The following is a 15,964-nucleotide window of genomic DNA, read 5'->3' as shown; positions in this document are numbered from 1 at the left end:
TATGCATACCTAAAATAACTAATATTTATATACAATAAAGATAAAAATAATAGATTTATTAATTAATTATGAAATGTGTGTTTTCATTATATTTAATTAAAATTTAGATTTCAATAAGCCTTTTAAATTATTAATTAATATTAAAATAATGTAGTTTATATATAATTATTTTTAAATATTATATATAAATGAATTAATATAATATAAAAATAAAAATGTGATGAATTATATATAATTAAAATTATAATTTTTATTTCTAAATAATTAGTCCTACTTCAGACTACTGTAGATTCATTTTCTTTTTTGGTCTTCTCAAATTTCTTTTGTAATTTTTGAATAAAAAATTGAATTAAAAATTCGGGATAATTCCATCATCTTACGATATTTTTGGCCCATTTAGAGGGAAGAAGAAGGCCCATGGCTGCCCTTTGTAACAATTCGGGAATTTGATTTTGAATAACTCCGCGCTTATTCTGCACTTTTTTCTCTCTTTCTGTCTCTCTCTCCTTTGCACGGAGGAAATGGCCGTGATTTATCCTGAAGCAGAAGAGTCTGTGTCTCCTCACGACGCCCTCTTGCCATGGCTCCTGTACTCCCTCTCTCTCGACATACATACGTGTGCTTATGTGGGAATGAATTTACCAGTGAATTTATTTTGAAATGCAGGAAGATTAAGGAGGCACTCGATGATTGGTACTCAGGAAATGGCTCTGGTGCAGATCTGGATAAGCTTCTGGGGGACTGCATATCGACATTCAAGCACAAAGCTCAGTACCAAAACGACATCAGATTCCTCAAGATTTGGTTTCTCTACGTAAAACACATGCCCTTTATTCTTTATCGCGTTGACAAATTCTCTCCGTACAATTACTTTTGGGTTTCGTTGGAGTGATTATATGGTGGAAAGTGAGATGAGAGTTAACTAATTATGTCGATCAAATGCTTTATACTTTGGTTTCTTGAACTATCCAGCTGGTTGATTTGGCATTTTTTTGTGGGGTATTTTCTTTTCCTCGGTTCAGATGTTTCTATAAGTTAATTTGCTTGTGGCTTTTAGTATCAGGAGTTGCTGAAGACATAAACATACGTGTTTATAGATATTTAGATTTCATGTTCAATTTTGCTATTGAAGGTTTTCTTTTTCATTTTTTCTTTTTGCTTTTTCTTACGGGTTAGGAGAAGGGTATTTGGGTTCAATCTGTTTAATGGTTGCCAACTTGGCCATTAATTTTGATTGGAGATTGAGAGTGTTTCCAGTATAATTGGCCGGTTTCCTCCATGAGTTTTGGATATTTTCGGTGTAATTTTTTTACGAGTTTGAACTGTTTGATTCTTCAGCTGGAGGGTAGTAAAGATTTTGAGAAGGTTTTTAGAGAAATGGAGGAGAGCAAAATATGTGTTGGCCATTCTTTGCTATATGAATGGTATGCAGTGTTTCTTGAAGCAAAAGGGAAGTGGCAAGAGGCACATATGGTATACCAAATTGGCATTTCAAGGTCTCTTATGTGTATACTTGTTTTATAATTAACCCCAAATTTCAGTGTTTTTTTCGTGGCTTTGATGATGTTATTAACGTTACATTATTGGAAATATAGGAAAGCCAAACCACTTGAGAGATTAAAAGGAGCGGAGTCCTTATTTCTAAATAGGATGTCTGAAAGGGTCAATGCTTCCTCTCTCCAGAAGGTATGTATGTAAACCAGGTACAGAAACTAGTAAGTTTCACACGTTTGCTTTGATTTTGCTCCAGTGAAGGATGATCAATAAGTCACCTTGAAGGGTGGAACCCAATTGTTCTCTTCAAAAGTTCACCAAGTTTTAAGAAAATATCAAAAATTTGTAGTGGAATCCAACATTGTGGTACGCTAAGCTGTGGCAAAGTTGTGCTGGTGAAAGGGGATTTCTCAGTTATCTTTCAGTTAGTTTTCTAATAAGAACTTTATTAGTCGCCACTATAAGTTTAAATTTCTGATGCTTGATGGTCCGCTCCTAATTTATTAGTTTTTCTGCATGACATTATAGGATCACTATCATGCACTTATTTTAAGTTTTAATATCCTCATGTAGAGTGTCATTCTCTTATGGATATGTCTAACGAGTGTTACAGTGGAATTCTTTAATGAATAATCTAACACCTAAATGTCTGGCCGATTATGTTTTATGCTTTACTTTTTTTCTTTAACCTTGAGGCATTTTTTTATCTTGTTTCCTTAATGCTTGGGTTTGCTGAAGTTTTGTATGCACTAGTAAAGAGAAGAATGATCTCTCTGTATTCCTCAATAGCAGATGGATGGCAGAGGATCTCTTGAGTATGTAGAAAATCATATTAATCCATGGTCCTCCTCCACCATAACCAACTTAATGAAGAAGATAAATCCTGAAATTATGAAATATAAGGTATGGCAATTCATTCATTTGATTTGCATTTTTTTCATTGACATAGTCTGATAATTTTTTATAGATTTATTTTTTCTTCAATTTATTTGAAATTCTTCTCAGGGATACCAATCAAGTAATAAAGCTTATCCTGGGAAGGTGTGCTTATCTTCATTGCAGAAGTCCTCCAGAAATAAGATAATTGAAATCGGTATCTTGCTTAAGTAGTTTCACTCTAGTTATATGAATCTGCATAGAATTGCTGTTTTTTTGAGTTTTATATTATTAGACATGCGTCTTTCTTAAATTTGTTTGGAGAAACAAACATGCATTTGTAGAGATCAGGGGAAAGATGGGGCAAATACAGGAAATTGACTTTTTATCACTTCTACTTTCCTTGTTGCGATACTTGAGGGGGAAAGAAATACCAGATCAAGGGTTGTGCTGGTCAGGGTGGTTTTGCTCAAGTATTTAAGGCACATGAGAATAGTAATCCTGATGACGTCGTAGCATTGAAGGTAAAACTGCCCTTGCTATTCCCACTGTGCATACAAGATTGAATCTGCATCTTGTTAGGTATCATAAATCCTCGAATTGCGTGACAGATACAAAAGCCTCCTTTCCCATGGGAATTCTACTTATATCGTCAACTTGATCAGCGCATTTCAGATAAACAAGTATTCTTTCTGTCTGCTTTTTTTTAGTCACTATCATGCATTTCCTGGTCTGTAAACACTACTTATTTTATTTCCAATATCTTATCTTATCAGAGGTCAATCTTCGGTTTTGCTCACCGAATGCATCTATATACCGATTATAGTATACTGGTTTGTGGCTATCTATCTCATGGAACTCTCCAGGTAGATTCATCATATTTCCTGTCTGCTTTTATTCAAGAAAATCTTCTGCTGAAGATTGCAGAAGGGTGAACCACCTAAGCCTTCTCTAATGCTTATGGTTGCTCTCAAAAATTGCAGGATGTTATAAATTCATACGTGGTGATCGGCAAATCAATGGAAGAAGTACTATGTATTTACTACACCATAGAGATGCTCTACATGTTGGAAACTTTGCATAGTGTTGGCATCATTCATGGTGATTTCAAGCCTGATAATCTTCTTGTTCAGTATTCTAGGTAACCTTCTTTTCCATCTTGAATTATGATTATCATGTCATATTTTGTTGATCTTTCTCAAACTAGAAATTTTAACTAACCTGGTAGTGTTGTGATAGTTGCCATTAATATTTTGGTCATCAAGTTCATTCGTGGTTCTTACTGGTGAAATGAGATCCTTTTTAAAGGAGGCATTGGTTTGTCATTCCTTTTTATCCGTATGTTGTTAAATACTTGGTAATAGTAGACACTTATCGATATTGGATAAAGAGTTATTTAAAAAAAAAAAGAAATTGATATTGGACAAAGGAGGTTAAAACAAAAACTTAGAGAAAATTTATTAAGAATCAATATTGGAGGGCTCCAATTTCAATATGCAAAGGAACATATCAATATTGGAATAATAATCATCGACAATCTACTTAATAACCCATTAGGTACCTTACTTATACGCATCAAATATATCAAAAATAGGGAATATAGAAAACTTAACAAATAAGAAAATAATTTTACTAGAAAGAACTAGAGAAATAGGAAATCTAAGGAATATGAAAATAAATATTTTTATTTTCCTCTATTGTAAAAATAAACTTAGAAAAGGAAATCAAACCTTCCTACTCCTTTTAGTTAATTTCCTAAAATAATTTCCTTTATTGGTTCTGTCACATATACCCTTTACAAAAAATGCATTCTCTAGGAGTTTCATGTTCTGTATCATTCTCTCTTATTTGGTGAAAACTCAACCTCGAGTTTTGAAATGTTGAATAAAAAAGAATATCAAATTTGAAACTTGTCTTCTTAATAATTGAAGCTTGCAACACTTGAAATTGTAACAAGAAAACATGAATGCTTCTGAAATCAAGGATTCTAAAGACATAAGAAACCAAATAGGAATGACAAAATTCATAAAAAGAAAAACAACCTAACTTCCTTGTTGTTGTTAAAAGCAAAAGACTGTGGAGTGGTAGCTTCAGGTGGAACTTATTTCTTCTTAAAGAGAATACTGTTTGTTTTTAGCCTTAAAAATATTATTATTTACAACTAAATCAAATGATATGTTGTTACAAAACTCAACTTGATCAGCAGGAATAACCACTTTATTCACAATTTTTTCTACTATCTCAATACCTCACTTGAATGCATATGTTAATATCATTAGTTCATTTTTTATCATTAAGTTGCAACACTTCCATAAGATTTTACTTAATCACTAATTCGCACCTTCTTATCATTTTCTTGTTCTTCATATTCTATTAAAGTTTCAAATATGTTAGTCTCTTGTATTTTAAAGATTCAAGATTTTTCCTATGTCGTTTCATCTTCATTTCATGCATATCAATCTCAGTACTTTAATCTTGGATAGCTACTTGAACGTAATAAAAAAGTATCACATCACTCTTGTGACTTCTTTGTCTCTTGCAGAGGAAATACTTACTTTCACTATTTTAGCTATAGGAAAATGATAATGAATTTTCATTTTCAATAGCTGTCTATAAAGAATATCCTTAAAGAGCTCTTGAGTCCAAAGAGCATCTTCATAAAATTTATGAGTTATACATGCTTGTTACTTTGAATTTCAACAAATTTTAATTTTCTCCACTATCCATATTTATTAGGAAGTTCATAGATATCATTTTGTTGATGATTTTTGTACCTATACCATCTACTTGATAGAATGTAACTAAAAAAACTCTACTCATGTTTTAAGTCTATCAATATTCCTCTACCACTAAATACACTTTGTCTAATATTAACTTGTAAACGTGAATAAAGAACAAAAATCTAAGCCAATTAACCTCGAAAAATAAAAAAGAACATCTAACAACCTGAAAAATCGTTTTGAAAATATCAGAAAAAGGTTTGGAAGTGGTTGAACCAGAGAAGGTGAACTGACTTGGATCAAACCGGTTTAAACTGGTCAATAGAATGCCTCAGATTTTAATAACCAAAGCAATATATCAATATCTAGATGATAAGAATAATCAATAATCTACTTAATAATTAAGTTAGGTATTTTGCTTATAGGCACCAAATACATAAAAAAGTAGACAATCTATAAAACCTAACAAATAAAAAATAAGTTAAATAGAAAGAACCAGAGAAACAAAAAATCTATGGAATAGTAAAATAAATCTTCCTATTTTCCTATATTGTAAGACTTTCCAAAATTTAGAAAGAAAATTAATTTTCCTATTCCTTTTAGTTAATTTTCCAAAACATTTGTGTTCCTTTATTGCTTATGTCTCATATACCTTATTATTAAAAGATAGGCACTTTGGGAGCTTCCTGTTTTGCATCACCTCTACTTGAAAAATACATAAAAAACATTGGCCCTTACTAAAGATGTATCATTAACAAAAGCTGCTCTTACTTTCTATTTTTAAGTTTCTCTTACTCTCATCCTAACTGCAATTTGGTTTTGTTTAAACTGTTAATAACATGCAATGGTACTCTGGGCCAAAAAAATCAAAAATTTAGGAAGCATCCTATCAACATAGCACCAGCCTACTAAAATTTGCCATTCAACATGATCATGACCCTAAGTCAACTTCAGTATTAGTTGTAACATAGATCAATCACCAAAACGTGTTGGTTATGATACTTCTGATATTATTAAGCTACTAATATATTCCACTATCTTCTCTATTGCAGTAGCAATTAGGGACATGAGATATTATGTAGGGGCTGGAGTTTTGCGAAACTAAAACCCTGATAATAGTAAATCTGCTGTTAAAACAGCATTTTGTTGAATCTTTTAGTGGCTTTTTGTGCGTGAAACGGGCTTGCTGTAGAATTCATTTTGTTACTGAACTGTTTATCTTCTATTTTTATCAAAATCCTTCAAAATTTTATAAACTTGCTACAGTGTGTAACTAGACATTCAAGGGAACAATAAATATCTGCTTTGGGATCTAACTGCTTTCATGACAGTTAATCTTTGTCATTTAAAGATCTTTTTTGAATTCATAATTGCAAATCGAGAGCATAATTTGTGCCTCAGTGAAGCTAGCTGCATTTTCTGTGTATAGCCTCCATCCTGATTGCAACAGACACTAACAATGAGTGTTTTTTTAGTTCTCCTTCATGTCATGCTGCAAATGATGCAGATAACTTGAAGCTGATGCTTATAAACCTGAAACTTTTCCAGGGAGGACCTTACAGAGGATGACTTCTATGATCGAAGTGGACCTTGGCGTGACCAGGTTAACTTTGCTAGCACCAGAGACTAACTTTAATTGAATTTTAGATTGCGCCTATTGTTAGATTCTCTTCTACAGGGTCTTTGCCTTGTTGACTTTGGGAGAGGAATAGATCTGCGTCTTTTTCCTGACAATGTGGAATTTAAGGGCGACTGTCGGACATCTAGCTTTCGGTGTGTTGAAATGCAGGAGAATAGACTGTGGAAATTTCAGGCAAGCTTTATTTAGATTATAACACGCAGCTAGAAGCTCACTGCTACAATTGAGACTGGACTGGTTAATCCTTCTGGTACTTTATGACAGGTGGATGCATATTGCCTCTGTGGTGTTGTCCATATGATGCTTCACAACTCCTATATGGAGGTTGTAAAGAAAGCATCATCCAGTGGCGACTACATTTATAAACCTAGATCATCTCTTAGACGGTATTTCTTTTTTCTTTGTTCTATATGTTAAACTCCAAATAGTATAATGATTTCTATGATACTGCTACTTCAGAAACATTAGAAAAAGAAGATCATACACATTAGAGGAGAATTTGTTTCTCTTTTTTGACAGTTTATATTTTCGGTTTGTTCTTTTGTTTTTTTTTACTTCATTTTGCTCTCACAATTACTATCAGATACTGGAATGTCGACTTGTGGGAAAATCTCTTCACAAAGCTGCTTAACAGTAGCCATGGAAATGATGACACAAAATTGCTGCGGAGTTTGAGGGAGTCCTTTCAGTGGTACATCCATGATAACCCTGAGCTCTTAAAGAAACTAAAGCAATTATTGGCAAAGCAAAGGGCGTCTTTGTGTTCTTCTTAGTGTATATTATATCATTTCTTCAGAATCCACCCTAAAAGTGAATATAAATAATTTTAGGAAGTAAATATTTTTTTTTTGAAATCAGTCTGTTGTCCAAAAGGAACTTTGTGCGCACTAGTCATTCTGGCAATGTATTTACTTAATGTCTCCTTAGATAAAGAAAGATGTCTCCTTGTAAAGATTAGTATTGTAACCACTTAGGTAAAATTAATTTGAGTGCAGAAGTTACTCACATGAGAGCAAAGAATCAATCAAATATATTGATTCAAAAACTGATACATCATATACATAATTAGGTTTAAGATGTTACGGTAAAATATATCATATATAATTAATAGTCTGTTGTTTTAAAAAATTTAGTGATATTTAATAAAATATATACTTAATCATTTTTAATACTTTTTATTAGGTTTTTTCCCTTTTATTTCTTTAATTATGCTTGGTGGCATTCAGATGAATGCCATGTCGGGAACACGCAAACACATTAATAAATCTGCTTGTTTTTTCTCTCTTTTATTTTTCTTTAAAATCTAGAGTTTTATTTTGCTATTCCCGATTTAATTAGAATCGAACAAAAAATTATTCTTCGAACAAGGTTTGATTAAAAAATATTATATTATTTTATTTAATAGAGAATTTATATATATTCTTTTATCAGACTATCTATTAAATTTAAACTCACATATTCGTATAAAATGATCAAAATATTAACAGTAGAAAGTAATAGTTTGTAATTCATGTATACTTTTAAACATTTACTTACACTGCCACAGATACTGACAAGCATTATTTAACCAGTTCAATGCAAATTAGATAATATTCGCCCTGCTTGAATTGGCCAGAAAATGTGCAGTTCAACTTTTATGGACTGAAATTTTTTGAGTCAAAATTCAGTCATGCCAGGTCTGAATCAATCAATATATTTTTTAATCTTAAAAATTAAAATATTAAATACATAAATAATATACATGTATCTTATATACATTATATGAGTAAAAAATTAAGAAATTAAATTTATAGATAATCAATTTAAAAATTTTAGAATTTTCTGAATAAATTTCAATCTGGACCAGTTGGGTTCTGGGCCGAACTTATATGAGTTAGGTCTTCGGTTCAAACAATTTTTTCCCTTCTATTTGACTCCGGTCTGAACCGGGCTTGTTCGATATCGAGCCCAGTGGGCGGCAAGTAGTTATGAAGTGAAGTCAAGGCTAAATCAGTCATTTAACAAAAAGAACCCTAGTAATCTCCCGGTCTCTTCCCCCCGGATATATATTTCGTCCCTTTCATTTCTCCCTAAAGTCAGGAGGTACTGTGAGCTGTCCCGGCGACTCACTAAGGTTAGTCTTCACTTCTCAAACTCTCTTCTCGCACCATTTATTCCTTCTTATCCTACTTTCACTGCATTTTTTTTTGATGTTTCTCTAATTTATGTTTGTTTACCGAGAAAGTATGGGATTACTTTTCTGTTATTTTTTTTTATTTTCCGTAAGTATGGACAAAACAGACGCTTGGAAATGCTCGATTTAGGATCTATGCTAGCTTCTTTTTTTTTCCTGGGAGAAAATCTTTGTAGAAAAGTTTTTTTCTATTTTCTTTGTTTTTGCAACAATTTCATGCGATCGTATAGAGTGATGGCTGCTAACCAGAAGAAAAACTTAGGTTTCTATTTTATTGGTAAATTTCGTTTTTCTTTGTAATGGTTGCGTGTATGAGAATGTGACAAACAAAGGAGGCGCGGGAATGGGGATTTGATTTATACGGGGAAGGAATTTAAAGTAATTTTATTGAGCTTACCTGATGATAAATAAGAATTTCCGTTTCGTATTACAATGAGTTGTTTTGAGAAGAGTACTTCCATGAGTTGTTGAATGAGACGTTATAATGAATCAAGCTTTGGTATTGATGCATTTCGTATGATGCATTTAGTTTCTCCAGCAGGTTTTGTTTCTTAGAAATCTGGAGGATGAACTTAAATTTTGTATGTTTTTTGGAAAAGAAAACTTGAGGATCTTTAGGTGTGGCACTGACTTAATTGATTGTCTGATGTTAGCTCTATAATATTGGATTTTGATGTGTTCCTAGTAAGTATTTCAAAGCCCTGTAGTTTTACGATTTAAAGTTGGTATTTTCATTATTTTTTAATTAATGGGTTTCAGTGATATGTTTTCTACTTAACATGGAGAAGAAAATATATGTTGATGTATGGAGTATTAGATTTCAGAAATTCCTAACCATTAACATTTCTACAGAGAATCAACATCGTACGGCAAACTAGTGCAAAATGATGTACACAATTTTTTCCATTCATTTCAAAGCAAAAGGATTATCCCCATCCCTTCAATTTTTGTAATTGACTTTGATGAATGTGATTTAATTTGTTTGAAACTGAAAGCCTTTCTTATGAAAATTATTTTTTTTTGTTGGAAAATCCCATGCATGTGGTTCTATCTTGTATGTACCAGTACTCAGGGCATAATCTCTTGCTGATGCCTTTTGATATTGATATTGGTATCCTAGTGCTATGATGAATATTCATGCCAGTTCAAGGATAATAAGTTATTCTGGACAAAATTGATACGATACAATCAGGGAGTTAATTTTACTACCTGGATAAAAATGGCAATATGAAGATATATTCTAGAACTAACCAATGCAGTTCCCTTTTTGATCTAATTTTCTTCTAGGTTACCATCTTGAGTTTCAAAAATGGCAGATGGATTGCAGCATCCATCACTATTGGGGAAGATACATGGGCAATCTTACTTCATTTCTAGACTTTCCCCTAACCTGCAAACGTGCAATTATAGCTTGGGTAGTGCGTATTTAAATGGTGGTTTGCAGAATTCTTTGCAGCCAACTCAACATGGTATTGGCCTTCCGCTCGTGTCTCCTGTTTCTCCCATATTTGTACAAGCACCATCAGAGAAAGGTGTCTCTGGATTTTTGGTGGATTTCCTCATGGGAGGAGTTTCTGCGGCTGTTTCCAAGACAGCAGCTGCTCCAATTGAGCGGGTTAAACTCTTGATTCAAAATCAAGATGAAATGATCAAGGCTGGTCGTCTATCTGAGCCATACAAAGGTATCACGGACTGCTTTGCAAGAACAATTAAGGATGAAGGTGTCCTTTCTCTTTGGAGAGGAAACACTGCTAATGTCATTAGATATTTCCCTACACAGGTTACTTTTCTATCATATGATTTATTTTAGGTTTGCCCCTTTGTATCCTGTGCTACTTTCCTCCCAGTGTGTTCTAGGTTGCCTTTTAGTATATTCCCCTCAAGTGATTATAAGTGTTATGAAGCTTTACTATCAGTGTTAATTTTTTCTGTAACTTCTAAATTAGAGTTAATGTTCAACATCTTAAATCATGTGCCAGGCATTGAACTTTGCATTCAAGGATTACTTCAAGAGATTGTTCAATTTCAAGAAAGACAGAGATGGCTACTGGAAATGGTTTGCTGGGAACTTGGCATCTGGTGGTGCTGCTGGTGCTTCATCCCTTCTATTTGTTTACTCCCTGGATTATGCTCGAACACGTTTAGCTAATGATGCTAAGGCAGCCAAAAAGGGTGGTGAGAGGCAGTTCAATGGGTTGGTTGATGTTTACAGGAAGACCATAAAATCTGATGGCCTGGTAGGGTTGTATCGTGGTTTCAACATTTCATGTGTTGGAATTATTGTATACCGTGGGCTTTACTTTGGAATGTATGATTCCCTGAAGCCTGTGGTTCTTGTAGGGAATTTGCAGGTATGTTGTACTTAAATCTATGATCTCTGATGTAAAATTTCATTCATACCACTGTCACTTTATTTTTTCCCCTAGTTATCATGTTAATGTTATAAGATCGATTTGAGGACTCTGATCTGTTCGAGGGTTGGGTCAACGCTTTAATCTAATGTGTCTTTGCCTATTATCTATTTTGTTGATGTTGCATACTATAGCTGTTTTGCTTCTAAATTACTCTTTTGTTAGATCTATAGACTTCAGAGGCAAGCTATTGACTTCCTGTTTGTCTGGTGTTCACAGGATAGCTTCCTGGCTAGTTTCTTGTTGGGATGGGGTATCACAATAGGTGCTGGATTGGCTTCTTACCCAATTGATACAGTGCGTAGAAGGATGATGATGACCTCTGGCGAAGCAGTCAAATACAAGAGTTCAGTGGATGCTTTTCAACAGATCATTAAGAAAGAAGGTACTAAATCACTCTTCAAGGGTGCTGGGGCTAACATCCTCCGTGCTGTTGCTGGTGCTGGTGTGCTTGCTGGTTATGACAAGCTGCAGGTCATTGTTTTGGGCAAGAAATATGGATCTGGTGGTGGTTAATTGGCACAGTGGGATGTGGGATGATGATGAAGAATATTCTAGTTATCTTGAGTTTGAATAATTTTGTATGGACATTAGTGGGCTTGGTGTTTACTTGCATATGTGGATTTGGTGTAAGAAATTATAGTGAAAACAGGACCATTTGGAATTTGAGTGTTTCCAGTGCCTTGTCCTGTAGAAGTAGTGGCTTTCAGTTGTCCTTCTTGTTGAGAATAATTGAACAGCTTTTCACCAGCAACCTAATAGATATGGCAATGTTGTGTTTTAAGTATTGCAATTCGCCTGTACTATATTCTGCCTGACACTCATTGTTTTGCTAAATTTGTAGAGAAACGGCTAAAAAGTGAGTGTAAATGGAGAAAAAGGATGATTAGCTGTTAATCTGATTCTCATTGGTCAGTTGTGTTGGGTTCATTTTGAAAGTTAGAAAGCTTCTGGTGCCTGGTCATGTCTGTCTGTTGGCAGAGGCAGCAAGTGAAGCTTTTTCTTTCTACCATTCTGATAGAAAGATTGTATTTGAAAAGTTTGAGGTGACTGGCCTTTCCAGTCAAAAAGGCAGCAGTAGCAGCAATGAAACAACTTCATGCTTTTGGAGACTTAGGGTAATGGTTCGGTCTTACTTTTGAGGGTACTCTGCAACGCACAAGATAATTTGTAACCTGATCCATTGTAAATAATAATTTTTCCATAGATTTTTAGTTTGTGGGACATGTATACAAGTTCATTTTTAGTGAGCTTATGCCTTTAAATGCTGAAAATAGTGAGTCTTTACTAAAATTTTGAGACCAAACGTCTTCAATGCTGGTTTTTCCTGTGCTGGTTCGTCCTTATTCAGTTGGATGTAGTTGTCATGGAAAGTATGATCTACATAGGTGGCGACATCCATTCTATTGACAGGGAAGCTGCAAGCCATTGACAAGCGAGCCTGCTGAAATTTGATCACCATTTCATTTTTGTGGCCCACAAGAGTCCATGCCTTCAGTTCTACGAAACTTTTTTTTTTCTACCATGGCAGCTGAATCTGTCTCTCTCCCACACCACTTCAAACAACTGCAGAAAACTACATGGCAGGAGGTAAGTCCTTTTTATGCATATTTTCCAAATTCTGTCTTCTGTCTGCCTATAATAATCACTGTAACCTTGTCCAAGAAAACATTCTAGTGCATACCATATCAATCATCACCAGTTTCCAGTCTACCCCCAAAATCTAATTTTGGCCTGCAACAGTGGACATGTCCTGCAAACGTCAGTGTTATAAAATGAACATTTCATTTTGATACGCTTTTCTTAATATTTTTTGAAAACTTAAGCTTGGTATCAGAATTCCAATGTTTAGTTCACGACTTAAAATGAACTCTCTTTACAACCTGCAAGCGAAATGCTAATTAGTTTACCATGCGAACACGAACACTAGGTAATAGACTTGTGAATTACAATAAGAACAACACAGTTCATCATGATAAGTGCTTAACTTCATTGTTTTATTTTGTAGTAGTGTCCTTAAATTATTTAGGAGTTTATCATATGGAAGCATCTAAATATAGAATGTACCATTGCTAGTTTAGGGCCATCTGTGAATGGTTAACTGTCACTATATCAGGTCGTTGTAATAGTTTGTGGGTTTATGATTCATCTTGAAATATTATAATTGCTTTTGTTGGAAATGAAGATCATAATTACGTATAAGACTGAGCATCTCTATCAAATGGTACAAGTTGTCTATATAAACAAGTAAGATTACTAGCATTGCAGTACCCATCAAAGAATGGCTTCATCTTTCCTGTCTTTCCTCATGGTCTGCGCTTTCATCCTCTCACTTGTTCATCTATCTTCTCTTTTAGAAGTTGTAGCAGCAAAACACAGCAACTCTGACTCAGTTTCTCACCATCATTATCACCACCACCATAACCACTCTTCCTCTTCAAACCAAAAGCTCCACCAAGCTTATCTTGCACTCCAGGCATGGAAGCGGGTAATCTATTCTGATCCAAACAACTTCACCTCGGACTGGGTTGGTCCCTCTGTGTGCAAGTACAATGGTGTATACTGTGCACCTTCTCCTTATGACCCCAATATTCATGTTGTTGCTGGCATTGACCTTAACCATGCAGATATAGCTGGGTTCCTCCCTGATGAATTAGGCCTCCTCTGTGACCTTGCACTTTTCCATATAAACAGCAACCGTTTTTGTGGCATTCTCCCACAATCCTGGGCCAATCTCACACTCCTCTATGAGCTTGATCTTAGTAACAACAGATTCGTAGGCCCTTTTCCTTCGGTTGTGCTCTCTCTCCCTACTCTAAAGTATCTTGACATTCGCTATAATGAATTTGAAGGGCCATTGCCTTCTGAACTTTTCAGCAAAGATCTTGATGCCATTTTTGTTAACAACAATCGATTCACTAGTGTTATTCCATCAAATTTCAATGGAAGCTCAGCTTCGGTTGTGGTCTTTGCCAACAACAAATTTGGGGGCTGCTTGCCACCTACTATAGCCAAGTTTGCCAACACATTAGAGGAGCTGCTCTTGACCAACACTAGTTTATCAGGCTGTTTACCTCCAGAAGTGGGTTTTCTCTACAAGCTAAAGGTATTAGATGTGAGCTTTAACAAGCTGGTCGGTCCTATACCTTACAGTATTACAGGGTTAACCTGGTTAGAGCAACTAAACTTGGCACATAACATGATGACAGGTGTTGTACCAATTGGGGTGTGTGTTTTGCCAAATTTAGCCAATTTTACCTTCTCTTACAATTTCTTTTGCGAGGAGGAGGGAATCTGCCAGAACTTGACATCAAAGGGCATAGCTTTTGATGACCGTCGAAACTGTTTGCCTGACAAACCTCTTCAAAGGAGCAAGAAAGAATGTGAGGCAGTGCATCCTGTAGACTGCTTTGAGTACCACTGTATGGGTGGTGGAGGAAGTAACAGCAATGGCAGCTTTGGAGGTGCAACTGCATTAGCTCCTGCTATGGTGCCTGCATTAGCTCCTCCCATGGTAGCACCTTCTATTGCTCCTGGTCCTGGCCTCACATAAGCACCATTGTAATATGATTTGGAAATAATCTTTGTTTGGACTTGTAAATAAAACATCTGAAATTTGTACACTGAGTTATATAATCCTATAGATGTGTGGTTATGAACAACTGCAGTTGTAAACTTCTTTCTTTGTTTAACTTTAAACTCACCAATTTCAGAAAACTATTGCCAAGGTTAAAGACAAAAGTGCCAGAAAATCTGTCAAGGGATAATGTCTTAACCATTTAAGGTCTTGCTTGTTCAAATAGGTTAACCTGCAATATTCTAGCCTTATGCATCTAAGGTGAAGAATATATCTGCAAGAGTATTGATCAGTATTTAGCTTTACTGAATCTCAGCACTGGAGCTTTTCTTCTGAGCAAACTCAATCTCGTCCTCAAAACTATACCATGACATGCTGTGATATACGTTATGTGCTAAAAGGTGTGAAAGTACTATCTTAATGCATTATGTAACTACACGTCTTTTTTTATCTGGTCAATGACTCAGTGAAGATTAAAGGTTATCATCGGATTGGAGATTGTTGGTGACTGAAAGTTCCCATAACTACCGGCTTCGGACAAGAAAATGCTGCCGGTATGGTATCTTGTCTACCTTACTAACAATATGCCATGATCTTAGACAAAATGAATCAAACAACAGCAGCAGCATAATTTGAAAATAATGAAGAAACAAGAAACAAGTAGGTCAGGTACAATAATTTGGACAACAGCGAAGGATTTTGCTCTGACCAACTTCTAGCTGCTTGGTTCCTACATCTTATCACCAAAATCTCTCGGACCTCTCTCAGCTCCATACTTATATTTAGTGCAATAGAGTTCTACGGTTGAATTCGAATCCACATCAGATAAAATCAACCCAGTGCCCTTTGATTTATCGTCCATCTTACAGACACCCCTTTTCGCAATTCACCTATGTTATTTTGGGTTGAAAAAGAAGTCACAGATCATCTATGTTACATGGCATTCTGAAGACATGCCTCACGCCTCACAGCAGTAATATTGTCTTTGCCCATTAGACGTGTTTAGCTGATTTCAGTTTCCATTAACCATGTTTCTCGAACAAGGATGGAATAAAGGAGTTATTTGCTACATTA

The 15,964-nt window shown here is 34.8% G+C and overlaps 3 protein-coding genes across 5 annotated transcripts; all 3 read left to right on the top strand.

Moving 5' to 3' along the window:
- The first annotated feature begins 430 nt into the window (after window positions 1–430).
- Window positions 431–7,736, top strand: LOC110811930 (protein kinase and Mad3-BUB1-I domain-containing protein). 3 transcript variants are annotated; one of them, XM_022038558.2, is made up of 14 exons: window positions 431–589; window positions 667–814; window positions 1,339–1,496; window positions 1,596–1,686; window positions 2,287–2,397; window positions 2,500–2,587; window positions 2,791–2,894; window positions 2,982–3,053; window positions 3,147–3,236; window positions 3,354–3,511; window positions 6,639–6,693; window positions 6,769–6,903; window positions 6,994–7,115; window positions 7,313–7,736. In XM_022038558.2, the coding sequence occupies exons 1-14, from the start codon at window positions 522–524 to the stop codon at window positions 7,500–7,502; spliced, it is 1,590 nt and encodes a 529-aa protein (XP_021894250.1). In that variant the 5' UTR covers window positions 431–521; the 3' UTR covers window positions 7,503–7,736. The 3 variants fall into 3 exon arrangements, with proteins under 3 accessions (XP_021894250.1, XP_021894249.1, XP_088071593.1); XM_022038557.2 differs by having other exon boundaries at window positions 2,284–2,397; XM_088215467.1 differs by lacking the exons at window positions 431–589; window positions 667–814 and having other exon boundaries at window positions 1,345–1,473; window positions 2,284–2,397.
- A 983-nt stretch (window positions 7,737–8,719) lies between these two features.
- Window positions 8,720–12,106, top strand: AAC3 (ADP/ATP carrier 3). The gene is made up of 4 exons (XM_022038598.2): window positions 8,720–8,842; window positions 10,190–10,682; window positions 10,882–11,253; window positions 11,533–12,106. The coding sequence occupies exons 2-4, from the start codon at window positions 10,212–10,214 to the stop codon at window positions 11,827–11,829; spliced, it is 1,140 nt and encodes a 379-aa protein (XP_021894290.1). The 5' UTR covers window positions 8,720–8,842; window positions 10,190–10,211; the 3' UTR covers window positions 11,830–12,106.
- Window positions 12,107–12,261: 155 nt separating this feature from the next.
- LOC110811967 (Leucine-rich repeat (LRR) family protein) lies at window positions 12,262–14,988 on the top strand. The gene is made up of 2 exons (XM_022038600.2): window positions 12,262–12,903; window positions 13,671–14,988. The coding sequence occupies exons 1-2, from the start codon at window positions 12,894–12,896 to the stop codon at window positions 14,864–14,866; spliced, it is 1,206 nt and encodes a 401-aa protein (XP_021894292.1). The 5' UTR covers window positions 12,262–12,893; the 3' UTR covers window positions 14,867–14,988.
- The last annotated feature ends 976 nt before the right edge of the window (window positions 14,989–15,964 follow it).

This window comes from Carica papaya, chromosome 3 (genome assembly GCF_054855325.1).
Source record: "Carica papaya isolate Zhongbai chromosome 3, ASM5485532v1, whole genome shotgun sequence".
In the NCBI taxonomy this organism is placed as follows: Eukaryota; Viridiplantae; Streptophyta; class Magnoliopsida; order Brassicales; family Caricaceae; genus Carica; species Carica papaya.
Note: the sequence above shows the minus strand (reverse complement) of the source record. Positions and strands in the feature narration are given on the sequence as shown.

What these genes read in the sequence shown, in the direction of transcription:
- LOC110811930 (XM_022038557.2), top strand. Translation starts at nt 522, where the DNA reads ATGGCCGTGATTTATCCTGAAGCAGAAGAGTCTGTGTCTCCTCACGAC. An exon ending in TACCAAATTGGCATTTCAAG is followed by an intron (nt 1,497 to 1,595) that starts GTCTCTTATGTG and finishes TTGGAAATATAG; the next exon opens with GAAAGCCAAACCACTTGAGA. An exon ending in GTGGACCTTGGCGTGACCAG is followed by an intron (nt 6,694 to 6,768) that starts GTTAACTTTGCT and finishes TCTCTTCTACAG; the next exon opens with GGTCTTTGCCTTGTTGACTT.
- AAC3 (XM_022038598.2), top strand. Translation starts at nt 10,212, where the DNA reads ATGGCAGATGGATTGCAGCATCCATCACTATTGGGGAAGATACATGGG. An exon ending in TTAGATATTTCCCTACACAG is followed by an intron (nt 10,683 to 10,881) that starts GTTACTTTTCTA and finishes ATCATGTGCCAG; the next exon opens with GCATTGAACTTTGCATTCAA. An exon ending in TTCTTGTAGGGAATTTGCAG is followed by an intron (nt 11,254 to 11,532) that starts GTATGTTGTACT and finishes TGGTGTTCACAG; the next exon opens with GATAGCTTCCTGGCTAGTTT.